This window comes from Suricata suricatta, chromosome 3 (assembly GCF_006229205.1).
Source record: "Suricata suricatta isolate VVHF042 chromosome 3, meerkat_22Aug2017_6uvM2_HiC, whole genome shotgun sequence".
Taxonomy (NCBI): domain Eukaryota; kingdom Metazoa; phylum Chordata; class Mammalia; order Carnivora; family Herpestidae; genus Suricata; species Suricata suricatta.
The window spans coordinates 33,021,200-33,048,897 of record NC_043702.1 but is presented as its reverse complement, the minus strand read 5'-3'; the positions used below and the strand labels follow the sequence as shown (position 1 = coordinate 33,048,897).

The window sequence follows — 27,698 nt, the reverse complement described above, 5'->3', positions numbered from 1 at the left end:
GAGAATGAACTGAGGGTTGAGGGGGAAGGGGGAGGGGGGAAGACAGGTGGTGGTGATGGTGGAGGGCACTTAAGGGGAAGAGCACTGGGTGTTGTATGGAAAACAATTTGACAATAAAATATTATGGGAAAAATAATAAAAAAATAAAAACAAAAATTGAAAAGAAAAAAAAAGATCAGCTTACTAATTCTACATTTGGGTTCATCCAAGGAAAGTAATTATAAATATGTGCCAAGATTTATCTGTAAGTATCTTCTTTTTTTAATGTCAATTTATTTATTTTGACAGAGAGAGAGAGGGAGGGGCAGAGAGATGGAGAGAGGAAATCTCAAGCAGGCTCTGCACTGTGAATGCAGGGCCTGACATGGGGCTCCGTCTCATAACTGCAAGATCCTGACCTGAGCCAAGCTCAAGAGTCTGATTCTTAATGGATTGAGCCACCCCAGTGCCCCTCTATAAGTATCTTCTGTGCAGCATTCTTCACAATAGCAAAGAATTGGAAACTAATTAGATGTCTGATAATTAGAAATTGGTTAAATACATATGGAACATCCATGGAAGGGAGTATCATCTAGCCACTATATATCATGTTTTCAAAGATATTTAATTATATGGGGAAAATGTGTATTAAGTGAAAAAAGAAAATTTTAGAGCATAATTAAATTTTTAGTAAATAATATACATATAAAAAAGTGAAAGAATACACACTAAAATTTTAAGGTAGTTAAAAACTACAAATGACTGTATGTTTCTCCATTTTCCAGATTTTCTACATTAAATACTGGAAGTTCACCCTCTCTTTTTTAATAACCACTTTGGTAATAAGAAATGAGACATATTAAAACATATCAGCCTGTAGTATAGTGAATCAAAAATGGGCCACATTTTGTCTCGCTACAATCTCTTGCCAGTTCACTAGTTGAAGATCTCTGCTGAGATCCTTGCCAGAGACAGTCTCCCACTTCGGCACTTGGCTTTACCACGCTCCCATGAATAAAATCGTTTCTGGCAAGGTCTGGAATGCTTGGATAAGGTATGGAGTGAGGGAGGGAGGAGGTCCTGGAAGTTGGGGATGTAATCGCTAATCAAAGAACCTGCTACCTCAGGACCAGGGTTGGGATGCAAGTTTCAGGGCACAGAGCTCTTCTTCAGTTCATACACCCACCTTCCCTGTCACTTGTGTTCATTTTTTAGTTCATGAGTCTTTACACTTATAAAGTTTCCCTTTATAAACTTTGAGGGTGGAGAACCTGGACCAAAGCCTGGTTGTAAAGGAAAACCTACTACTGCTACCACCAGCTGCTCTCAAGGCAGAACTAAAAAGAAACAATCCAGTATTTCCTCTTTGTCACCAGGGTAGTAGCAGACTCCCATCACTATAAAAGGCTACACAAGTTTTGGCTAGCTTTTCATGTAGACCCAGTTGACTGCGACGGATCAGGAAAGCTGCTGTAAGAAATATTTATTCTTTCTATTACTATCAACTTGCCATCAGCACATTCTCAGTAACTGTGTTTCAAATTGGAAGAAGCATGAAATACTCAATTCAAATGACATGGCACATGGTCTCACCTCTGTAAACTTGGTTTGAGTGTTTCCACTGAGCACTAGGATAAAAGTTTAAGTTTTACTTCATGTATCTCTATTCTACTTCTACTTTCCAGGCTTAGCTCAAATACCTCCTCCTTTAAGGCATCTTTATCAGGACTCATCCTTTGTTTTGGGGGCTTTCTTGACATTTAGGTGAAGTCCCAAGGCAGTGTCATTATGCCCTGACCAATATTTACGAACATTATGTCATAAGGAGTTACAGGCAGCAGTAGCCTTGGGATCAAGAGCATGGGATCTGGAATCTGGGAGACTTGGAATTCCCATCTCTTCTAGCTTTGGGATGATAGCAAGATACATATCATCTCTGCACTTTGATTTCTTCATCTACTGAATGTAACTAATAATGTTGACTTTAGACAGTTAATCAGAAAAGAAGTCAAGAAATGGTGGTAGTAGTCATAATTATTTGAAGACAGACATTGCATCTTATTCACTTTTTCTTCCTAATTGTGCCCAGTTCAGAGCTTTACACTTAGGAAGAGCTTGCTAAAAATTTAATATTGTTGAACAAAAGTTGACAGGGATTATGTACTTTATGAACAAGGTGAGAGAAATAATAGTTTTTCCATACTGCCTTCTGAAATGCCCCAAGGAATGAAACAGAATAGAAGACTAAGACATAAGGACTGTGTATCTTTATCCTAAAAAAAAAAAAGTGTGGTAAAATATACATAACATAAAATTTACCATTTAAATTATTTTTAAGTGTACAATTCAGCAGCATTAAGTATATGTCTTTCTTTGTTCCTTTTTTCTCTGAACCAATTATTTATTATTATTAATAGTGAAGAACATTTCTAAATGGCATACATTCCAATAATAAATGGAATTCCTTCTATCAGTGCTCATGCCCATCTGAATGTGTTTGGGAGTTTTATAGAAGTCTTGCACACACAATCATTTCCTCAAGCCACATACAGGATTTTTACACTTGCTTCCAATTTTCACACTTGCAAAGAAATTTAATGTCTCTCTCCCCCTCTCTTTTCCTTCCTTCCTTGTTTTCTTACATCTTTCTTTCCTTTACACTTCAAGTTGTAGGCTTTTTTAAAAAGTTTATTTATTTATTTTGAGGGGGCAGGGGCAGAAAGAGGGAGAAAAATAAAATCTCAAGCAAGTTCCACACTGGTAGTGTGGAGCCAACTCGTGGTTCCAACCACAAACCGTGAGATCACGACCTGAGCCAAAACCAGGACTCTGCCATTTAACCAACTGAGCCCCCCAGGCATCCCTCAAGTTGTTGGCTTTTTAAAAATTGAACTACAATAGACATACAATATCCTATTAGTTTCAGGTGTGCATAATAGTGATTCCATATTTTTGTACATTATGAAATGATCTCCATGTTGAGTCTAGTTACTATCTCTTGTCTAGTCATCATGCAGAATGATTACAAAATCACTGACCATATTTCCTATGCTCTGCATTACATTCCTATCACTTACTATTTTAGAACTGAAAGTTTCTACCTCTTCCTTTTCCCTATTTTGCCTGTCCCCAACCCTCACTCTAGTAACCAACAGTTTTCTGTATCTATGGGTCTGTTACTGTTTTGTTTGTTTGTTCATTGTTTTGTTTTGTTTTTAGATTCCACATGTAAGTAAAATCACATGGTATTTGTCTTTCTCTGATTGACTTATTTCCCTGGCATTCATCTTGATGATGCCAAGGATATGAGAATGGCACTTTAATACATTTGTTAATAAAGCATCATAAATCTTACTTCTTTTTCAGAGATAAAATACTTCTCTAAGATTCTGTACTTCTTCCCAGAGCTCTGAGCATTTGAATTAGTTGAATTATAGTATAGTGAATTAGAGTCAAGTTTGCTGGTTTAAATTATGGCTTTTGCACTGGCTCACTATGTCAAGTTACTTACCCTTTCTGTGTCTTAGTTTTCACATCTTAAAAGAGTGTTCATACTAATAGTATTTATCTTAGAGACTTGAGATGATTAAATGAAAAAATAGTTGCCATATAAGTATTAGGTATTGTTTTTATTCTTAGAAATAATGTCTTCAAAGTCTCTTTCCTGCTGCACTGAATGTACTGTGAGGCCAAAGACTTCATCCACTTTGTCTGCTGTTAATTGAGTTCCATGCAAATACCTCCAAATGGGCTTATAGTACAGCTCTCCCTCTTTTTTTGCCTTAAAATTTTTTTTTAATTTGCACATGCAATTTTTTTGAGGAGTTAATATGGCTGACCACTATTTCTTGGGCTTTTTGGGTTTTATTTTAAAGTTTAAGTGAATTTGGGGGAGGAGATGGTTAGGAAAATATTCTTCCTTCTTTCCTTCCTTAGTCTTTCTCTTTCTCTCTCTCTCTCTCTCTCTCTCTCTCTCTTCCCCTCCTTTTCTCATCTCCGTTCCTTCTCATCTTCTTCCATTCTCTCTCTTTCTTTTTTTGATTCTCCAATCTTAGTGATCCAAGGGAAAGGCTAAACACTTAGTACCTTCCAAGAGTTCATTTGCAGCAGTCTTTGGTTTAACATAGGAAAATCTCTAGCTGTCCAGTAGGAAAGATGTAACTCGACTTTAGGAGGCGCTGTTTGTCAGAGTTATCCTAAACCTCGAAAAAGAAAGGGGAGGGGCCGCCAAGGCAGCTGCGACGTGAGCAGGAAGTGAATTATTAAGTAACCCGAACCGGGACATCCAGTTTTCACTTGCATAGGCGGAAAGTCTGGAGTTCTCTTCCCGCGCAAATGGGAGCTTTCCTGGAACGTGGATTACGCAGAAAATTTTAATTTCGTTAAAACTTTTTTTCAGGCAATTTCCTCCGGGAACCATTTACCTCCAGAGGACGAGCGGAATTTGATTTGAAGGTATGTGATTAGCACCTTTCCCCTGCTGAGGTCTTACACGCCAGCCTTGGTTCCTTCCTTCAATTTTAGGAACTTGCAAAAGCTCTTGTCAGCAATGGCACTGTTTCTGCTGGGATTTATTAGCCATGCCAGGGGAAAGGAAAGTTTCAAAAGTCCCAGGAAAGCTCCAACACAGACTTTTACGGGTAGAAATATGGTGGTCCACAAATGGAGACCAAGTCTGTCAGACTCCCTAAAGTTACAGATTGGAATCTTCCGGAAACTGCCAGGCAAACGTATGATACTTTGGAATAGGAAGGCATCTCCGAAAAGTCATTCATTTGGTTTCTGATATCACAGGCTGCTACTAGAAGGAAAGACCCCATAAATGATCACATTAAAAGTAGCATTTTCTGTTTTCTTTGTCTCTCTTAAAATAAGGTGTACGCCCAATGGGGGGCTTGTTCTCACAGCCATTAGATCAAGAGTTGCATGCTCTTCTGACTGGGCCAGATAGGCGGCCCTCTGTTTTCTTTTTCTAACACTAAAAGCAATGTGTGTTTGTTGCATAAAATCTGAGAAACTCAGAGAGGAGCCCAGAAGGAAGTTATTTTATGTGAATTATATCGCCTAGATATAACTACTATTTGTTATCGATGTTGTTTTTTGTTATGTTCTTCTTTCTTTAGAAAGTGGTTTCTTGTTTCTAAATAGTTAAGTCTTGAAAAGAGAACATATACCTTGAGGTTTTATAATACGAGTTATATTACACTGAAAAATTTTATCAGTTCATTGCTCCTCTGATTCAAGTGTAATTTAGTGTAGAAAATACCATATCAACTTTATCAACTAATCAGGTAGAAATACTGATTTGGGTATTTGTGACTTCCTTCATTGATCTGACCAACTCTTGTCTGAAACCACCTTTTCTTTGGCGTCCAGGATTAGGGCTTCTCTTTTTGTGAGCTGCAGTCCTGTTCCATTACGGTTAGCAGTGTTACCTCACCCTTCGATTGGTAGACACTTCTGAAATATAAAACCCCAGACTGCTTTATTTCTAAAATGAAAAGGATCAATCTGAGCACTATTTCTCCCATTTTGGTGGGAATGAATTAAGAGCTCTCACAGGGAGAAATTGTGCTTCATCCTTCTCCCTTTTGACTAGTGCCCACCAGAGGCATTTTGATTTGGAAGAAATAAAGGTAAGTTGAGTTCCCAAAAAAGCACCTTCCAGACCTCCAGAAGCTCTGTTATTTAGATTTTTGCCCGTTGGTTTTTGAAGTAAGCTCACAGTTATTTTTATTTTTCAGCACTTCCAGGAAATTCTAATGCCTGGAATGGAGGAGGCTGGGAAAGTCGGGGTTCTGTGGGTCATTTTTCTTTTCTGTGTTGCCCCACCTCTCTGTCTCTTTCAGGCTGGCCATGACATCTCAAGGTCAAAGTGTGAAGCTCCATTTAGATGATAATTTTCAAGTGAACTTCCGTGAGAGACTTCTGATTATTGATTCAAAACTGGAGACCCAAGATGTGGAGGGCTTGAAGTTTCTCTGCCGAGACTGGATCTCTGACAAGAAGCTGGAGAAATACAGCTCAGCCTCGGATATTTTTGATCACCTGGTGGCAGCAGAGCTGCTGAGTAAGGAAGACCCTTTCTTCCTAGCAGAACTCCTCTATATACTCAAGCAGAATTTGCTGCTGCGTTACCTCCACCAAAGCAGAGAGCAAGTGGAGAGTTTGCTGCCCACCCGGAGGAGGGTCTCTCTGTTCAGGTGAGGAGGGGTCTGTGATCAAGACAGGAGGGTTTTCCATCTAGCTCCTGTTCATTCAGGCCACTGGGCTTTGAAAGGAGGCTGGGATTAAGATCTTTTTCTTATCTACCTCCCTGGATGACATAGCGCTTCCAAACCAGGAGATCTCTCAGCTTCTGGCCCTAATGAGATGAAAAGGTGGGAAGTCAGCCAAGCCTCAAAGCCCAGCTCTGGGCTTGGTGGTGGCTCCTCTCGGTTTGCTGCTCACCACCGAAGGCAGCCTGCCTGAGCACAGCAGGGCCTGTGCTTTCCTTTCACCCTTGGTTCCCAGACAGCCCTTCCTCCTGTGAGCCATCGCGGGGATTTGAGAGGAGACAGTGCATACTTGGGCCCAAATAAGCAAAATGAAAAAGATGTGTCTCTGAGGTAGGGAAGGACATCATTTATGCTGTGTCCAGTTTTAAATGTTCATATGCTTTTGTGTGAAACCCAGAGGGGTAAAATATAGACATTTTACCCAAGGGGTGAAATATAGGGATCAGGTTTATCATGGCTCTGACCTTAGATAACACAATTTTTTAAATTTAATTTTTTAAAAAATGTTTAATTGAGATATAATTGACCTGTTCCATTGTAATAGTTTTAGGTGTACAACACAATGATTGGATATATTTATATATTGTGAAATGATCACCACAGAACGTTTGACACCCATCACCACACATAGTCACACAGTTTTTTTGTTTGCGATGAGAATATTTAGAATCCACTCTTTTAGCAACTTTTTAAATGTATAACATAGTGCAGTGGCTCTTGAACAATGTGGAGGTTAAGGTGCTGATCCCCACACAGCCAAAAATCCAGCATAACTTTTGACTCCCCTCAAATTTAACTACTACTGTTGACCAGAAGCCTCATAGATAATATAAAGTCAGTTAATACATATTGTGTATGTTACATGTTTATATATTGCATTCTTACAATAGACTAACCTAGAGTAAAGGAAACGTTATTGAGAAAATCATAAGAGAAAATACATCTATAGTATTGTACTGTCTTTATCAACAAAAATCTGAGTTCAGGTGGACCCATGCATTTCAAAACTGTGTTGTTCAAGGGTTACCTGTGTTGTTACGTGTTCTCACCATGTTGTACAATACATCACCAGGACTTAGTCAACACGTTTTTTAATTGTCCACTGACATATCTACATTAGAGACCCTCACAAGGAAGAGTTGAAATGTTCTTTCATGGCTGGGGTGACTAGAATCCTTCAGGCCTCCTTCCCTGAAGTGGCTCCCAGAATCTGAGCTATACTTGAATCCCTGAGGGAATTCTGGAAGTCATTATTTCCACTCCGCTAGTTAAACAACCGAGGGAAGATCTCCAGCATATGGAGGTATTAGTGTGTGAATGGAGTGTTCAGCTTTTTCTGGTTGTCAGTTACATGACTGTCCAGAAGTTGGGATAGTTTCCTTTTTTTTTCAGCGGTGGACTTTCGATAGAAGGGTATCAGGTCCTCTCTGGCGAGGGCCTATAAAGTAAGCCTGAATTCCTACGATGGAGTCAGGAGATGGGATGGCATGCCAACATTGAGTTTAACATCTTCCTACTGGGATAGAAGGTAGCCCTGGACTTGGAATCAGAAAGCCTGCCTCTACTGATTATTGTATTATCTTTATGTAATAGGCTACTTAAAGCTTAGAGTTTTAGTTTTGAATCTATACAGTGGGATTCGAAATTGTCTACTCACGGGGTGTGATTATTCAAATGAGAGAAAATGTTTGTAAAAAAAGCACTCAATTTACTGTGCTGTCCTTTGCAAGTGTGAGGCTTTACTTGTCTCTCTGAATGTATGTCTTAGAAACCTGCTGTACGAACTGTCAGAGGGAATCAGCTCAGAGAACTTAAAGGACATGGTCTTCCTTACTAGAGAATTGATTCCCAAAACCCAGATGGTAAGTAGGTCATAAAAAGTGGGGTTTTTGTGAGCACTGCCTTTAAAAAAATGTTTATGGGGGGGGGGATTCTGAGTGGGGGAGGGACAGAGAGAAAGAGGAAAACGGAGAATCCCAAGCAGGTTTCATGCTGTCAGTGCAGAGCCCGAGGTGGGGCTTGAACTTACTGAACTTTGAGATCATGACCTGAGCCAAAATCAAGAGTCAGATGCCTTACTTATCTTAAGGTACTTATCCAGGCACCCCTATAAACACTGCCTTAATCAGTGTTGGGAATATGCTGGAAAGGGTTTAAGAAGGGTTTAATTTGCAGGAGACAATGTATTACAGTGCCTAGGAACATTGACTTTGGTGTTGGATGGACCTGGATTCCAGTCCTGGTTCTGTGACTAATGCCTGGATGTGGGGCAAGTGATTGAACCTTTCTGAGTCTCCATTTTCTCCTGTGTCATAATTTGGACAATTACACTGCTTCCTTCCAGGACTGTTGGGAGAATAGGATAAAATAATGTGGGTTAAACCTTAGGGGCCTGTATTTGGCACATAGTAACCAGGTAGTAAATGGTTGACTTCTATTGGCACCCACTGTGCTTTGCCATGTAGAAATGTATGGGGCACAGTATGGAAATGAGGAGGTGGGTAGGTGGGGTAGATCAAATGAAGACTATATAAGTAATTCGTTAAATATATTTCCTGGTGTCAGACCAATAGACGTGTGCAGGTGCATTTTGTTTAGGCCACAGTCTTTAAGATCTTTTGTTAAGATCCCTTTCATAGCCCTCAGGGATTTTAGTCTCTGTCTTTTGATTAGTCACCTCTTGAGGCTCCTGTCTTCCAAAAATTGGTTGTGGGTTCCTTGGAATTGGTGACCAGGTCTTACTCATCATTATAGCTTCCAGAACCTTGTAGAATCTGTTACAAAATGGTGCTCTGAATGAAAGCATGAATGAATGGGATGGTATAATCTTTCCCTTCTCTTTCTGAGAAAATGGCTGGGGCCCTTTCTGTTTATGTGATTTTTATGATGAATGGCTAGAGAGATAGCAGGATGAACTAAGCCACTCTAATGGGGTTGTGCAAAGATACACTAATAACATTCTTATACTTTTTGCCTTTTGTCACAACCTACTAATTTTTTCCCTTATGTAGTTCCTCGAAGTTCTGATATCTTTCTGTTTTTCTTACACTTTTTTCTTTTCTTTTTATCTTTTTATTCTTTAAAAAAAACCCCAACAAAACACAAGTGTAGAAAAATGAATAAAACACACATATAGATTAAAGAATTGTTATAAGGCTAATTCTCTTGAAACCACCCCCCAGGTCAAGAATTCAAATTTTGCCAGCTATTCTAGAAACCCCTCCACTTGCCCCATTCCAATCACAGCCCCTTCGCAACTGCTAGAAGAAACCACTGTCAGGCTTTTTAGTAACAATGTTCTTATGTGTCTTTATGACTTTATCATTTACTTGTGCATCCCTAGATGTCAAGTTTAGTTTTGGCCAGTTTATTTCTTTTGAGTGTCTTTTAACTATAGGTTAAACTCTCTTCTCTTAATCCATTTCTTTTTCTTAAAATGTGTCTGTTGAAGAACCCCAGGCACTGGCTGGTAGAATTCCCCAGTCTAGGTTTGCTGATTGCTTATGCTCAGTACAGTTTGACATGCTCCTCTAGCCCCTGTATTTCCTGCAAATCGGCAGCTGGATTCAGAGGCTGCGTGTCTCCACAGTGATTTCCTGCAGTTTGAAAAGCTCTCCAGATTTTTCTGATAATATTTTCACCTAGCTTGGAGCATCCTCTCGTGATTTCTCTAGTCTCTGGGTTTATAAGTAAAATGAAACCATTCTCTGTGGTTACACTTCTCCCTGTGTTATGGACAGAAGTCCATACTCCCCACAGCAGGATGAGGGATGAGGAGAGGGCAGGAATCTCTGATTCGCTCCACCTCAAGCTGTGACTTTCTGTGAGGAAGGACTGGGGAATGTATTTCTTCCTGTAACTTCCTCTGCGGGTCTTAGAGGTTAGCTTGCAGGCATCTGTGGTTGGTTGCCAGAAGCATTCCAAACATTTTGCCCCCTGTTAAATTAGCTTTTAAGGCATCGAAGGCTCACGCTCAGGCAGCCAAATGCTTTTATGCTTTTCTCATTCAGTACAGTAGTAAAGGGAGAAATCACTATTTCGCTGTGGCATGGGACTATGGAAATACCTGGTCAAATTCAGGGGAAGTACGTTTCTTTCTTGGGTTCCAAATGAGCTAAACTTTATTTTGAAGGAGATCTATCTTGTCATGTGAGAATTGTGGCTGAGCTATATACTGAGATAACCCAGGTTGATCTCAATTGGACTTTGTGATCAGATCGGCCTTCTGAAATGTGTAAAAGACAATCTCTAAGCAACGAGGGCTTAATAAGACTGTGTTATCTGCAGTTGCAATTGCAAAAGCTTCTGTTACCGAAATAAACTATTTAGCAGTCAGGTGGGGAGGTCCTGAACTTCCCTCAGTGAAAAAGGAAATGTTCCCAATTCACACAGTCTCTCCAGAGTTAGTGAATTGACGTTTGTAGGGTGTTCTAGGGCTCCTTTTTTGATAACTTTAGTACAGGTTCATAAGCAGAATAGCTGCCTTAACACATGCTGAGAGACTCAAACAGACCGGAAATCCGTTCTCAGAGTAGCTATCAATTTAAGACGTTGGATGTAAAGGAAACCACACCCAAATTTACTAGCTTAGCAAAGAAGCAGAACAAAAACACATTCAGACACTTCCTGCTAGTATTTACTAGGGTGGTATTCTTAAAGTACAGACTTCATTTAAATTGTGTGGTGTGTGTGTGTGTATAGAAGGTGTCATTTACCAAGCATCTAATAAATTTCTACAAAGTATAATGAATTTCTGTCATTGCTTCTGGAATCATGCCTTAGTCCCTTTTCTTCCTCTTGGTAAGATGCTGTCAAAAATGAGGCTTCGGGGTGCCTGCATGGCTCAGTTAGTTAAGCGTGGGTCTTGTGGGGTCATGATCTCACAGTTCACGAATTGAAGCCCCACATTGGGCTCCATACTGATGATGCGGAGCCTGCTTGGGATTCTCTCTTCCTCTCTCTCTCTAGCCCTTCTGTGCTCTCTCTCTTAAAAATAAATAAACTAAAAAAAAAAAAGAAAGTTTAAAAAAATGGTGTTTCTGTTTTGAGGTTCAGAGAGAGCTCATCTGCCTGTGACCTACCACAGAAACTTGTGTGGTAGATTTCTTCTGATACCTTTGCCCAGCTGATCAGCTCTGGACAAATCTTCCTGCACATTCTCTTCCCTCCTGCTTTATTCCTGGGCCAAGCTATTGGTGTGCTAGGGCTGCAGGTGGGGACACACACACTTCTTTTATTTGTTTATGTACTTTTTGAGAGAGAGGATGCAAGTGAGCAAGGGGCAGAGAGGGAGCGAGAGAGAATCCCAAGCAGGCTCCATACTGTCAGCGCAAAGCCCAGTACAGGGCTTAAACTCATGAACCATGAGGTCATGACCTGAGCTGAAATCAAAAGTCAGATCCTTAACTGACTGAGCCAACGAGATGCCCTGTCTCTGGAATTTCCTAAAAAATTATAATCTCTCTTTGATCAGATGAGAACAGAAATCAAGTAATCAACTCTGTTCTTTCCCATGGTTGTTGCCATCTTGGGTATCTTATTTGAAAACACACACATGCGCGCGCACACACACACACACACACACACACACTCAGTAACCCTTCCTCATCCTTATGTTATTGCTCTTACTCCCACCTTCCCTCTACTGCCAAGCTTCTCGAAAGAATAGTTTGTATGCGCTCTTTCTCCACTAAGTTAACTCCGTTGATTCAACATGTTTCAATACAGCTTCAACTTCCATCACTCCAATAAAACAGCTCGTGCGGAAGCCAACATGAACCTCCTCATAACCAGATTTTTAGTTCCATATCATCTTCCCATGCGGTTTTCTTTGCCTGGAATGTCCTTTTTTTTCTGACAGTGAAGACATAGTCATCCTTCAAGAATTCCCTTCCAGGTGTGCCTGGGTGGCTCAGTCAGTTAAGCATCTGACTTTGGTCACGATCACATGGTTTGTGAGTTTGAGCCTGTATTGGGCTCTGAGCTGACAACTGGGTGCCTGGAGCCTGCTTTGAATCCTGTGTCTCCCTCTCTCTCTGCCCCTCCCCTGCTCATGCCTGTCTCTCTCTTAACAATAAATAAACATTTAAAAATAATAATAAAAAAAGAATCCCCTCCCATGTGCAGCTTGTGTGAAGCCTGCTCTGTGGAATAGATTAATGGTGAATAAATGAGTGACATCACCATTGAAAGTCATCTTTGACCCTTCCTTCACTTCTTCACCCACTTTCAACTGATCTCTACAACTCACCAAATTCTATTCCAGAAATGTTTTTCAAATCCAATGCCTCTTGCCAATATTTTCTCTCTAATCCACTTCCTTTTCCAACCTATTTCAAAACTTCCACTAAAAACAAAATATATTCATATTTTTGTCCTTCTTAAAAACTACTACTGCCACTCCTTGACACACGGTACACTTGGCCCAAATTCCTCTTATACTGTACGTTCCTGCATGATCTGATACCATCCTGCTGTTCTAGCCATGACCTAGCCTTCACCCAGGGTTTGTACTCAAGCCTCTTTCTCGATGCTTCTGAACCCACTGTCCCTTTTCAACCATTCAACTGTTCAACATGTCTGGAGACTTCTCCCTAGTTCCCACTCTGCTTAATGTACGTAGTGGGATCGTGTTCAAGGTTCCTTTCTAAGGAGCTGTTCTTTTCTGTGGGCGCTAATGTAATTTTGTTCCTATATATTTTTTCATAACCAGCTTAATACATTGAGAAGCCCTATTTACTGAACAGAATATGATGCCTTCCACCCCACATGAATTTCAATATTAAAATAATACTAGCTGATTTGTGATTTTCCCAGCAGTATTTAAGACATTTTTTTCTTTTCAAATCCCAAATATTTACCTCTTGTTTCTTTGGTGCTTCTGTTTTGCTGTGACCCTAATCTACATTTACATCTGTAAGTGACAGGCAGTCTAGCTCAATGGTTAATAAGAGAGACTTTGACATCAGACTGCCGGGATCAGATTCCAGCTCTGCCACCTATTGGCTCTGTGACCTTGGACAAATTGGATTGAACCTCAGTTATTTCATATTTAAAATGGGGATTATAATAGGAGCTAGCCTCATTGGCTTGTTTTTGAGGTTAATGTACAGCAAGCACTGCCTAGTGTGTAGTGAGTTACAAATAGTTGGTATTTGATATTAATATAGATTGTGTATTTTACTTGGTAATGCCTCTTCCCCCATAGTATTGAACTCCTCAGGGGTCTACACTCTGCCTTATTCATCATTGCAAAATCTGGTGACTAGAGGCCATGCAGGTAATGTTTAAAGAATGAATGGATCCTCAGAAGCCAAGTAAACGTGACTCCATTGGTTCTCTTGCAGACCTCTCTAAGTTTCCTGGCATATCTGGAGAAACAAGCTTTAATAGATGAAGATAATCTGGTGTTATTGGAGGATCTCTGCAGAAAAGTTGTACCTAACCTTACAAGAAAGATAGAAAAATATAAGAGAGAGAAAGGTAACTAGTTTACACTTGCTTCCTTGCACAAGACCGTGGAAATTCTTTTCTTTTTTTTAATGTTTTATTTATTTTTGAGAGAGAGAGAGAGAGAGAGAGAGAGAGAGAAAGAGAATGTGAACAGGGGAGGGTCAGAGAGAGAGGGAGACACGAATCCAAAGACAGGCTCCAGACTTTGAACTGGCTGTCAGCACAGAGCCTGATGTGGGCTCAAACCCACCAACCACATCATGACCTGAGCCTGGTTGTTTAACCGACTGAGCCACCCAGGTGCCCCAAGGGCATTCTTAAACTAAATGGTCATAACTGATGTGTACTCATCACTCAGATAATATTCTCTTAGGAAAGCCAGGGCTTGCTCCCCATCTGCTCACTCAAGACGTGTTTATTGAATACATACTCTGTGTTAGGCAGAGTTTTAGAAGTTAGAGACACATCAGTTTATAGAGCACAGTTCCTGCTGTCTTGGAGCTTATCTTCTAGAGAAGAAAAGTTTTAGATAAATGTTTTTCCTCATTTTTCCATGGGAGTGAGAGTAGAGAAAATAATTTTGAATGAAATAACAAAAAAGAAGGAGGCAGGATAGCATAAGGATGCAGAATGAGGTCTATGGAGTCAGATTGCTGGAACTCCACTTATTAATGATTCAGTGGTTCTTTTCTTAGCTTTTCTGTGTTTCACTTTCCCCGTCTGTAAAGTGGGGATAATAATACTATCTATGTCATGACTGTTTTGAGGATTGAATGAAGTAATTCCTACAAAATGCATGTCTGGCATAGAGTAAAATATGTTGCTGTGAATATGTCAGAAAGTCACTAAAACTTTCATATTCTCAGAAATTACTAACGGAGATTTTATTTCCTTGTTTTTTTTTCTTTAATCCTGTCTTGTAAAGGTTGTATTGCTGTGGTTTTATATAAAAGTAATAGCACAGTGTGGAAGTCAAACCTGATTGGTAAATATTTGTGTTTTTCTAGGTCTGTTTCTCCACTGTTAAACAAGAGCTGCAAATAAAAATGCATGAGTAACTTAATGCCACACCCATATTTTAGTTCAGTGAGTCAATCTGGCGTACAAATGTCTTTGGTTGAAAATGAAACCAGCTAAAAGGAAACTTCTCTCTAAGAATTCTATAAATACAGAAGGAGTTGAGGGACAAAATATACTGTTGTTAAATCAATAAAATCTCAAACAAGAACAAAGCAATGAATAAATGCATAGTTTAAGTAAAAGTTATCAAGAATAAAAAGGATTCTTCTAACCAAAGTTATCAAGTGAGAAATAAAAAGCAGGATGTTGATGTCAAAAATATATTTGGAATCCTTACTGAATTCTGAATGCTGAGATTTTTTAAAAATTACATTGCCATTTTCCTGTAGCTAATACCCCACACAAAGTGGACAGGGTAGGTAGTCAAATTATTTTGGATATTTGAGCTCTGGAGGAGGCACTCTAGTGTGTATGTAGTAAATGCCTCAGTGAGTCTTGAGACCGGAGCTTTATATCGGAAGAAGAGTTCTAGTTTTGATTTTTCTTTTCTACATCCTACCTGCTGTGTGATCCCTTTTGGGTGTCAAAATTAAAAAAAAAAAGTGTTCCTCTATTATTATCACACCAATACTTCTGGAACACTTCTGACCTAGATGGGTAGGGTATTTCCATACTAACCAATTCTCTGATTCTCTGCAGACACCAACTGGGTGTCCTATTAATTCCGTTCTGACATTAACCAGAGTTAGTACAGACCTTAACTAAATTAGACTAAGGGCTCAGTGCCCTAAGACTGCCCCTTCCTTCTGATGCCAGTCACAAGTTAGTGGGTCCCCAGAATACTCACAGCTTCTATCCAACTTGGCTACAAATTGATGGTTCCCATGATCCCCTCCTCAGATTCAATAATTTGCGAGAACAGCTCACAGAACTCAGAACAACAGTTTACTTGTATATGATAAAAATATTTGACTCAGGAGCAGCCAAGTGTAGGACATGGATAGGGCAAGGTATGGGGGAAGGGGGTTAAAGCTTCCAGTAAGCTCACTCAGCATCTCCACGTATTTGCCAACCTGGAAGCTCTCCAAGCTCCTTCGGTTAGAGATTTTTATGGAGGCTTCATCTGTAGACACAGGTGATTAAATCACTGGCCACTGTGATTTATTCAACCTCTAGGCCTTCTCCTCTTCTCAGAGGTCTGAGGGTGGGGTTGAAAGTTCCAACCCTCTGACCACAAGCAAGTAGTCCTTCTCTAGGGGCTGTCCAGGAGCCCCCATCTTATTAGCAAAAGACACTTAGCACTTCAGAGATTCTAAGGGTTTTAGGAGCTGTGTGCCAGGAAAAAGAGGGCAGAGACCAAATATATTTTTATTATTATATCATAAATATTGGTTAATATTTCAGTGTTGACTTTCTTTAGTCCTAAGAGTTTGGGCTTAATTCTGCCATTTAGGATTAAGGACTAGGACTGAAAAAAATAGTAGGTATGCAGATTTTAGACTTTTCAGTAAGTGAATGTGACCCAAAGTCAAAGTCCATTTTCAAAAAATGTTTCTTCATTTTTTTTTTGAGAGAGAGAGAGAGAGAGACAGAGAGAGGGGGAGAAACAGAATCCAAAGCAGGCTCCGGCCTCTGAGCTGCCAGCACAGAGCCCAATGCAGGGATTGAACTCATGAACTACAAGATGATGACCTGGCCAAAGTCAGATGTTTAACTGATTGAACCACCCAGATACTTCATGTCAAAGTTCATTGTATCTGATTAGGACACATGCTCTATTTAAGGACTGCCTGGATACCTTTCTGAGTTTTCTTGAGTCTTGGTGTTTGCTTTAGTATTTTAAATTTCTTATTAAATGTAATGTATCATGATTATAATAAAATTAAATAAAATTTTAAATAAGACAGTAGAGAGTTTATCTACTGCTGGCCCATTCCCCAGACATAATCACTGGAGTATATTTTTGTAGTCTTTCTTCTCTATATGGAGACAGTTTGTGAGTGTGTATGTGTGTAGATAGCTAGATACATATATTTTTAAATAAAATCATGCTAATCATATTCTATAACTTGCTTTATTCCCACCTCATATATCTGATATTTTTAATGTACATAATACAGACATAGTTCATTCTTAGTAATGGTTCCATAGAAATACACTATGTACATATTTATTATTTTAAAAACCTGTATTTATTTAATTACCACTTTTGATTGTTTTTTTGTTTTTTTAATGTTTTATTTATTTTTGATCGAGAGAGAGAGACAGCGTGAGCAGGGGAGGGGCAGAGAGAGAGGGAGGCACAGAATCCGAGGACAGGCTCCAGGCTCTGAGCCAGCTGTCCGCACAGAGCCCGACGCGGGGCTCGAACCCACGAACCTGAGATCTGACCTGAGCCGAAGCCGGACGCTCAACCGGCTGAGCCGCCCGGGCGCCCCTTGAGTGTGTTTTTTTAAATGTTTTTTTCCTCCTTCTTTTTTTACTTTTTAATCTTTTTTTGCTATCGTCCCAGTTTTGGTTTTATTTTTTGAGGTAGTGCTTTTGTTATCTCTTCTTGGCCATTATCTGGCACATTAAGTACATATTTCTGTGTTCTGAAACAGTATTTAGTACAGGTTATAGTAATTTTAAGGAACTAGTAAAATTATAAGAAGAATACAAACATAAACACAATAGGAAATAAAATATAATAAGACAAGGAATGATAATACCATGATAAAGAAAAACAATTTATAAATTCACATTTTTTCCTAGGTGTGTACGTAGGCCTCTTTAAGCAAATGGCACTACAGTCTACAGGTCCCTATAAAATAATGTCTTTCGATGATTGGTTATCTTGGATTACTGCTAGTCAGAAGATGATTTTTGTTTTACTATCTGTGATTCTATTTCCAGCCTCCCAGGTAGGGACATGTCCTGTGGACAAGGAAACCGAGTCATTGCATCACGGAGAGAAAGAACTGTTTTCCTGTTCAGACGTTAAACAATTCTCTGAAGCCTTACCGGTAGGTTCAGTGGTGTGTTGGTAAATGTTTAATGACCAGCTCTGCTCTCCACCCTCAATTCCCTATCCCAAAAAGAAAGAATGAAAAAGAGAGAGAAGAGAGAGACCCTGATTTGGTGTAAGTGTTCCCATATGGCTGATCAGGTTACCACCGTGACATCAGTTGGATTGCAGAATTTCTGAAAATCTGACAAATGGCTCTCACTAGCTGGCTTGAGTTGACCCCAGTGCACCACTGGATTGCTTTGGAATGGATTGTTTTATCTGTGCAATTCACGGCTAGCTACTTGAATGTACAGCCTGTGCAGTCCCACATTGCCCATGCTTTTCTAATGCCCAGCTGTCACTGTTTTAAAATTCTTAATAATGAGGGCTCCTGCGTGGCTCAGTCATTTGAGTGCCTGACTTTTGATTTCAGCTCAAGTCATTATCCCAGAGTCTTGGGATTGAAGCCCCGTATTGTGCCCCCTGCTGAGCCTAGAGCCTGCTTGGGATTCTCTCTGTTCTCCCTCTCTCTCTCTCTACCTCTTTTTTTTTTTTTTTTGCCCCTCACTTCCCTGTATCTCTCTTTCCATAAAGAAATTTTTCTCTTAATCTCTTTATGTATGAACAAAGGGCCTCACGCTTTATCTTGCATGGAGCTCCACAAATTATGTAGCCTGTCCTTTCCAGAGGACAAGAACTGGGTTCCTATAGTGCCCAGTGATAGAGGGTGAAGAGAGGAGAAACATTGGGAGATTTGCATTCTGTTTCTTTTTCTTTTTTTTTTCCTCCTCCTCCTCCTCCTCCTCCTTCTCCCCCCTTCTTCTTCTCCCTTCTTCTTCTCCCTTCTCCTTCTTCTCCCTTCTCCTTCTCCCTTCTCCTTCTTCTCCCTCCTCCTCCTCCCTCCTCCTCCTCCCTCCTCCTCCTTCTCCTTCTCCTTCTCCTTCTATTTTTTGGTGCCGAAACCTGGGAGCAATCTGTTTCTTATAACACGATCATGATCTTTGGAAGACACATACTCCATTCTTCCCTGGAATTTATATTTCTTCCCTGCAGACTTGGGCAGTATTATTTTGCTAACATCTATCAGCATCAATGAAGTTATCTTGGCCTTGGATTTTTTAAAATTGTGATAAAAGACAACATAATTTACCATCTTAATTGTTTTTAAGTGCACAGTTCAGTTCTGTTAAGTGCATTTATATTGTTGTATAACTAATCTCCAGAACTCTTTTTAGCTTGCAAAACTCAAACTCAATATCTATTAAACAGTAACTCCCCATTCCCCCCTCCAATCAGCCCCTTACCACTTACTACTCTAGGTACCTTATATAAGTGGATTCATATAGTATTTATCTTTTTATGACAGGCTTATTTCACTTTATATAATGTCCTCAAGGTTCAACCATGTGAGAATTTTCTTCCTTTTGAAAGCTGAACAATATTTCATTGGGTATATGTATCGTATTTTGTTTATTTGTTCAAAAACAAACAGACATATGTTTGATAGATATATGGATTGCTTCTACCTTTTGGCTGTTGTGAATTAATGCTGATATGAACATAGGTATACAAATATCTCTCTGAGATTATGCTTGCAGTTCTTATATTTACCCAGAAGATCATGCTTTCAGTTCTGGGTATTCACCCAGAAGTGGAAATGCTGGATCATATGCAAATTCTTTATTTCACTTATTGAGGAAGCTTCATACTGTTTTCCATGACAGCTGCATCATTTTTCATTTCCTCCAATAAAGCATAAGGGTTCTAATTTCTCCACAACCTTGTCAACACTTGTTATTTTCTTGTTTTTTGATAGTAGCCATCCTAATGGGTATGAGGTGGTATCTGGTGGTAGTTTTGATTTGCATTTCCCTAATGGTTACTGATGTTGAGCATCTTTACATGTGCTTGTTAGCCATTTGTATTACCCTTCTTGGAGAAATGTCTGGTCAAGTCCTTTTGCCCATTTTTTAATAGGATTGTTTGTGGAAGTTTTATTTTTTATTCTTAAAGTTTTTTCATAGCTTCTTTACTACTTTCATGGTTTCATCCTTTTACAGTTACAAGTTTTTATTCTTAAATTTGGAAACAATTTCAATCTTATGGAAAAGTTGAAAGAATGCAAGGAATACTAAGAACACTGTGTACTGTTTTACCAGATTCACTGACCTGTTTTTGACTTTTATTTCATTTGTATTAGCCTTTGTTTTCTTTCTCTGTCTTTACCTACCTTACCTATTTATCATCTGTCTAAGCACACATAATTTTTTTCCAAACTCTTTGAGAATATCTTGCACACATCATGGGTCTTTACCCCTGAATATTTCTTATGTATTTCCTAAGAATAAGGATATTCTTTTACAGAACTATAGTACAGTTACTGATGCCAGTAAAGTTTACTTAATATAATACATTCAGCAAGTTGAAGTTCCACATTTCAATTTTTCCTATGGATCACATAATATCCTTTATAGCTTTTTTCCCTCCTCCAATACATAATTTATCTGGAGTCATTCCTGTATTTAGTTGTCATGTCTCTTTAGTCTCCCTTAATCTTGAACAACTTTTCTTGGCATTTTTGGCATTCTGGAAGAATACAGTCACCCTCACTATCACCTTTTATTAAAAAAATAGAATTTTCTTCGTTTTTGGTGTGCATGATACTGCCTGTGATTTGTTTCGAGCTTTACATACTCTGGCAGGAATACTACCTGATGACGTACGCTTCTCAGGGCATCACATCTGGAGGCAGTGGTATCCATCTGCCCCCCATTGGTGATGCTAATTTTGATGGTTTGGTCAAGGTGTTGTCTGATTTCTTCACGACACAGTTAATTTTGTATAGTTGCTATTTCTCCCCTGCAAGTGATGGGGAGACATTTTAAGACTGTACGAATATCCCACTCTGCATCAAGAATTTCCCCTAGATTTCATATCCATTGATGATTCTAGTGTGATTCAATATTTACTATGTTGCCCCGGAAAGCAATGATTTTAAAACTCCAGTATTTTCTCCACATTTAAGTCAGCCCTCAGCATTCTGTTATATGCAAGAGTGCTCCTTTCTCCTCCAAATTTTTTTTTTTGCCCACTAAACTTAATTCTTCTCTGCACCTACTTTTTAGACTAATTTTATGTATGCTCAGATACTTCCGTGCATGTAGAAAATACACACACACACAGGACTTTGCTCTTTGCCTCTTAGAAATTCAGTAGTTTTTAAGGGGTGTGGCTCAGCCTTGGCATGTAGAGCGCTGCTCTTTTGCTGACCTCAATGGATTCTGGCTATAGCCAGATGAAGATGGGGGTAGTTGTTGTGGTGCTGAGAGGCTAGGAAGCTTTGGGAGGCAGCACCTCACGTTACATGCCTTCTCCTAGACTCTCAGGGTTAGAAGGTGTCTGAAGAGCTATTTAGGCAGGAAGCCATCAGAATCCTAGAGGAAAACACAGGCAGTAACCTCTTTGACCTTGGCCATAGTAACTTACTAGACATGTCTTCAGAGGCAAGAAAAATAGAAGCAAAAATGAACTCTTTGGACTTCATCAAGATAGAATGCTTCTGTACAGTGAAGGAACAATCAACAAAACTAAAAGGCAACCTACAGAATGGGAAAAGATATTTGCAAAAGACATATTGGGTAAAGGGCTAGCATTCAAAATCTATGAAGAACGATAACTCAGCACCCCCAAAATAAATAATCCAGTTAAGAAATGAGAAGACATGAAAAGACATTTCTTCCAAGAAGACAAGCAAATGGCTCACAGACACAAGAAAAGATGCTCAACATCACTGATCATCAGGGAAATATAAATTGAAACCATGATGAGATACCACTTCCCACCTACCAGAATGGCTAAAATGAACAACTCAAGAAACAACAGATGTTGACAAGGATGCAAAGAAAGGGGAACCCTCTTAGATGGTTGGTGGGGATGCAAACTGGTGTAGCCACTCTAGAAAACAGTACAGAGGTTCCTCAGGAAGCTAAAAATAGAATTACCTTACAGCCCAGCAATTGCACTACTACATATTTATCCAGAGAACTCAAAAATACTGATTTGAAGGAGTACCTGCATCCCAGTATTTATAACAGCACTATTAACAATAGCCAAACTATGGAAGTAGCCCATATGTTCATCAACTGATGAATGGCTAAAGAAGACGGAATATTACTCATCCATCAAAAGGAATGAAATCTTGCCATTTGCAATGATGTGGATGGAGCTAGAGTGTGTTATGCTAAGGGGAATAAGTCAGCAAAGAAGAAATAACTCTATGATTTCACTCCTATGTGGAGTTTAAGAAACAAAAAACAGATGAACATAGGGGAAGGGAGGGAAAAATAGGGTAAAAACAGAGAGGGAGGCAAACCATAAGAGACTCAAATACAGAGAACAAACTGAGGGTTGCTGGAGAGGGTGGGTAGGGGGATGAGCTAAATGGATGATGAGCTAGGGCACTTGTTGGAATGAGCACTGTTAAGTGATGAATCACTGGGTTCTATTCCTGAAACTAATACTGCACTATATGCTAACTAACTTGAATTTAAATAAAATCTTGAAAGGAAAAATAAATAAATAAGTAAAATAAAATTTGAGTATTTGGGATATTAAAAAAGTTATGTAGGCAATCCTGGCCCTGGATAAAATGAAACTGGTAATCATATCATGTTTCATTTGCACCTTAGAGGTTTTCTTACATAAAAGAGCACTGCCAACCATTGCATTTAATGAGAAGAAACTGTATTTCAGGTAATACTCCCTAATTAATTAAATTGATTTACAGTAAAAACCAAATCAATATTTTTGAGTGTGACAAATGATTTTCTTAAAGAGAGGCATATGATTTCTTAATGCTTCTCTGTGGAAGAGATATAACAGCATCTTCTTATTGGCCTTATTGGACCCTTATTATCTGAAAACAGTGGAAAGAATACTGAGCACGGCCAGGCAGTGGGTCATTCATTCATTCCTCTCTGACACACAGATTTGGGAGGGGTGTCAACAGAAGATGCAGCATTTTCAGAGAAATGGCAGAGCCTGCTGCTGTATCTGTGTTGCTCTTAATTGCAGAAAATTCACTCAACTGCTTTCAAAACCAACTGGATAAACCCAGAAAACAGCCTACTTGGTCTTTGGATGTTGCTGAGAGAAACTAACATTTTGTAGGAAGGAAAATATGGCTTGCAAGAAGAAAGGCCGGAAGTGTTTTGGAGAGTGAAACTGAAATTCTTTTGCATTTGTTCTCTCAAAGTTGGGGAATTCTGGTATAGTGCAGCCTGGAAGTGACGTGGTGCAGCTTTGGTCTGGCTTGAAAATAAGCCCCTCTCTTGCAGCCAAAAGCTTGGTGGGCTCCAGCAGGGAGACATCCCCAGGAACTTGGGGGTGACTTGCCAGTCATCCCAAACAGATCTCCTGGTGCTGCGCACCATACAGCCAAGTGGCAGTGTTAGCCCCTCCCCAAGACCCCTTTGGGGCTTTCTGCTACTGTCTGAGGGTAAGGGGTTCGAAGGTGGAATGAATGAGTGGATCATGCTCAAAAGATGAGGGCCCTAGGCTATGTTTCAATTTTGCATTTAATGATATAAAACGTTTCTGTAAGCCCAAAGTAAAAACTCTCAAGAAAGTATACTCAGAGGAGGCTCCATTGCATTCTTGCCCCTCTTCCCCTCCCTCCATAGATTACCATTTTTATTAGTTTATTTTTTATTTATCCTATTGTTACTTTTGAAAAAAATCCAGCCATTGTCCCCTTTATTATAAACAAGGTGCCTCATTGAAATACTTTTCTTCACTTGACTTCCTTTGTGTAACAGTATCTCCTAGACAGGAATTGTCTTCCACATCCTGCTCCACAGCTCTTGTTCCCACTTCTTAGTGGTGGATATCATTTCTGGTTATTTCTGGGTCTTTAGATATTTCAAATAATGCTACAATAAATAAATATCTTTGCACATATGTCACATAATTTTGCCACTGTGTCTATGTGAGTCTTCTCTGAAAGGAGAGAGTTGATTGAGCTGATTCTTTTTTTTTTTTTTCCCACTTGCTGCTGAAGTTTTCTATGATTGGGGACTAGGTGTCTGTCCTTCTCTGCATCAAGTCCAACTTTTTGGTCCTCATCCTGTGTGGATTTCCTGCATTTCATTCATTTCCTGTTTCCTCAACAGAGGGTTTCCTGGCAAGATCAGCCTACGAGGAATTATGGTAGATGTTTCTAATATACTTTACAGAACTTGGATTAGTGTGGCAGGAATAGGACCATCTGACAGTTACCAAGTAATCTGGGATGTCTTGGGGGAGAAACATAACAAATTAGTGGAAAATTCATTTCTTATCTCATTTCAGGCCTGGATCCTAGCAGGCTTTTCTGTGGGAGGATGGAGAGGAATGGGTGGTTTGTACTCTGACACCCTTGCACAGTAGCGTCAGGGGAGCGCAGGCATCGGCTCTCCTTCTACTCCTCGGAATGAGGTCGCCCTCTGTAAGGAGGAAGGGAGACTTGGACGGCTGACACCTACAGGCCAGCATGACAGAGCAGAATGTTGACTCTGTGAGAACATCTGGTGTCGTGTGGCTCCAGATGCTGCTTGTATTTTTCAGAGGGAGAGAGGCCAGAGGGAGGGACTTGGCAACAGTGTGTTTAGTGCTCTGGATCCTTGCCCAAAAACCATGACCTTAGGGAAATATTACAGAATCTGGTACAGGGCTAAATAGCTTATGAGGAGATTTTTGGCGTAATCTCTCTGTGATATATAAAGTTTATGAGAGGTCATTTCTTTCTTTTTTTTTTTTTTTCATGGAAATTTAAACTTCAGAGTCCAAACACTTCACATTCCTAGGAATCTCTGCTTTCTGCCAAAGCAGGAGGTTGCATGATGGAATGTTGGTGAGAGTTACCATTACTGAGCATTTGTCATGTGCCAGGCAGGCACTGTTCTGAGAGCTTTCTAGGGCTTATCTCATTGAATCCTCCAATCCAGAGGTAGGTACTACTGTTATTCTCACTTAATGATAAGGAAACAGAATCAACAGGTCTAGTACTTTCCTGAAGGGACACGCAACTAGTGAAGCTGGGATCTGAAGCCAGGAGTCTGACTCTGAGCTCGCCCTCGGAAGACCTGGCTCCCCCACTGTGTAGCTTCAGCAGCTCAGGCAGTTGCTTCACTTCTCTGAAAAATAAGTAAGTTTTTTTTTTTCTGTTTGCAATTCTGTGGTTTGGAAGTTTGGACATGGCTTCCTTGGAGTATTACCTTCCCCGAAGGTGAGGAGGAATTTACAGGTGCTCTGTACAACTGAAGTTTGGCTCCTTTTTGTTGGGTTCTATGGTCTGGGGATACTGGATTCACTCAGCCTGAGCTGTGCACCCAGGTGTGACCCTTAACTATAGTTAATAACTAACTCAGGCCTTAGAGATGAGGGCAGAGCTTGCTGGATTCTATTGAAAACTTGCTGGGTGTGGGAGAAGAAAAGTTTCAAGTTTCATTTTCCTGTACTGCCATGTGACACTGCATCACTGGTTTTGTCTCTGTGGTGGATTTGTATTTAGAGGAACCAAGGAATTCTGCAGGAACCCTTCAGAGCAATGCAATCTTTAGCCAATGCCAAAGGCATGACTAAATGAATCCTGGGCTGTGGACTGACTTTTGCTTTATCCAGACAGGGTTCTCTGGGATTTCCCCCCCCCCTCTTCTTCCTGGTGTCCATCTAGCCTCTCTATATCCAGTAACAGGTAGATGCTTCCTCAGTACAGCCAAGCTTTCTGCCAGAAACACTTGAGTTGATTCATGTGATCTTGATTCTCAACCCATCCTCTGTAAGGAAATCTAAATGTTTGGGGAAAGATATTTGAAGAGTCTGAGAACTCTTTCAAGGCAACAGAGAAACTAGAGTTTCCATAGAAATGTTGGGAGCATCTGCTGAGACTCTAACTTCTGAAAACAGCACAAAGGTCTTCTCCAGCTATGGTCCATCCCTTAATGGCTTTGAGGGCTCAGAGCTGTTTGTTTCTGTCATTGCTCCTCTTTCTGTCTCCGTGATTATCTCTGTGACTACCCCACCTTTTCTGAAACAATCAGAAGTGTGTTCACCTTTGCCTATGGAGGCAGTGCTGTTGCCATTACAGCCACACATAGCCTTTGAATTATTTCCAGGTAGGGGAATTTCTTTTCCATTGACTGAAGCCACTTCTTTTCTGCTTGAATCAAAGATATCCCTTGTTTTTAGGAGATTGTTTCAGCCACACAGAGGCCCCACTGAAGCCAACTCAGCTCATTTGTAATCGCTGTTTACAATAACCTTCAGAAATAATTGCACGTATTTTAAAATTCTCACTGTGATCTCTAAAAAAGAGACTTCTCTGTTTCCAGAGGAGTCAGATTACTCCAGGATCTTACCATCTGAAAAAGAAATAAACATTTGATATATTTGTTGTCTTGTTAGATCCTTACTTATGCTTCTTTCACTTTGCTAATCCAAAAAGAAAGATGTGGGGTGTCTGGGTGGCTCAGCCAGTTGAGAGTCTGACTCTTGATTTTGGCTCAGGTCATGAAATTGAGCCCTGTGTTGGGCTCCATGCTGAGCATGGAGCCTTGCTTGAGATTCTCTCTCTCTCTTTCTCTCCCCCCACCCTTCCTCTGCCCCTCTACCTGGCTTGAGCTGGCTCTCTTGCTGTCTCTTAAAAAACACAAAAATCAAAAAAGAAAACAGAAGGAAGATGCTTTTGCACAAGCTTTTCATTTGCCAAAGTTAAAATACATATTCTGTTATTTAACACTGCTGTCAAATTGAATGCAGTCTGAATTTTAATCAGTACCTGGCATGTCACTTTAGACTTAATTGAGAAATTCTAGACCAAGACCACAACCTTGAGAACTTTCAGCCTTAAGTACCGATAAATAAAGTGATTGGTTAGAAACATTAAACCCTTAAAATGAGGATTCCCCATAAGTGGTTCTATCTCTTCTTTCAAGGAAGCAACTCTGTACAGGATGGATCGGAAGCACAGAGGCCACTGCGTTGTTGTCAATAACCACATCTTTACCAAACTCCAAAAACGACCAGGGACTGATAGAGATGCTGGTAAGAAAATCTTAATAGTCTATAAGGTGCAGGTTGGGGATCTTAAAATCTTTTTTTAAATTTTCACATTTTCTTTCTACATCTAACTTTTTTTTTTGCTTTAAAAGTTTTTTTTAATGTTTATTTATTTATTTATTTTAAATAGTTTATTGTCAAATTGGTTTCCATACAACACCCAGTGCTCTTCCCCACAAGTGACCTCCTCTATTACCACCACCTCTTTTACCCTGCCCCTCCCCGCTTCAACCCACCGTTCGTTTTCAGTATTCAATAGTCTCTCAGGTTTTGCGTCCCTCTCTCTCCCCAACTCTTTTTCCCTCTTCCCCTCCCCATGGTCCTCCATTAGGTTTCTACTGTTCTCCTGTTAGACCTATGAGTGCAAACATATGGGATCTGTCCTTCTCCGCGTGACTTATTTCACTTAGCATGACACCCTCGAGGTCCACCCACTTTCCTACAAATGGCTATATTTCATTCTTTCTCATTTTCATGTAATACTCCATTGTATATATATATACCATATCTTCTTGAACCATTCGTCAGGTGACGGACATTTAGGCTCTTTCTATGATTTGGCTATTGTTGACAGTGCTGCTGTGAACATTGGGCTACACGTGCCTCTATGCATCAGCACTTCTGTATCCCTTGGGTAAATCCCTAGCAGTGCTATTGCTGGGTCATAGGGGAGTTCTATCGATAGTTTTGTGAGGAACCTCCACACTGTTTTCCAGAGCAGCTGCACCAGTTTACATTGCCACCAACAGTGTAGGAGGGTGCCCATCTCTCCACACCCTCGCCAGCATCTATAGTCTCTTGATTTGTTCATTTTAGCCACTCTGACTGGCATGAGGTGGTATCTCAGTGTGGTTTTGATTTGTATGTCCCTGATGATGAGTGAT

At 39.9% G+C, this 27,698-nt stretch overlaps 1 protein-coding gene across 3 annotated transcripts in view; it reads left to right on the top strand.

Moving 5' to 3' along the window:
- Window positions 1–4,239: 4,239 nt before the first annotated feature.
- Window positions 4,240–27,698, top strand: part of CASP10 (caspase 10) — a 37,203-nt gene continuing 13,744 nt past the window's right edge. For all 3 annotated transcript variants that reach the window (XM_029934085.1, XM_029934087.1, XM_029934086.1), the window contains exons 1-6: window positions 4,240–4,434; window positions 5,829–6,182; window positions 8,026–8,119; window positions 13,604–13,739; window positions 17,625–17,734; window positions 26,691–26,799. In XM_029934085.1, the coding sequence (XP_029789945.1) occupies window positions 5,836–6,182; window positions 8,026–8,119; window positions 13,604–13,739; window positions 17,625–17,734; window positions 26,691–26,799 (796 nt within the window). In that variant the 5' untranslated portion in view covers window positions 4,240–4,434; window positions 5,829–5,835. The remainder of the gene's footprint in view (window positions 4,435–5,828; window positions 6,183–8,025; window positions 8,120–13,603; window positions 13,740–17,624; window positions 17,735–26,690; window positions 26,800–27,698) is intronic.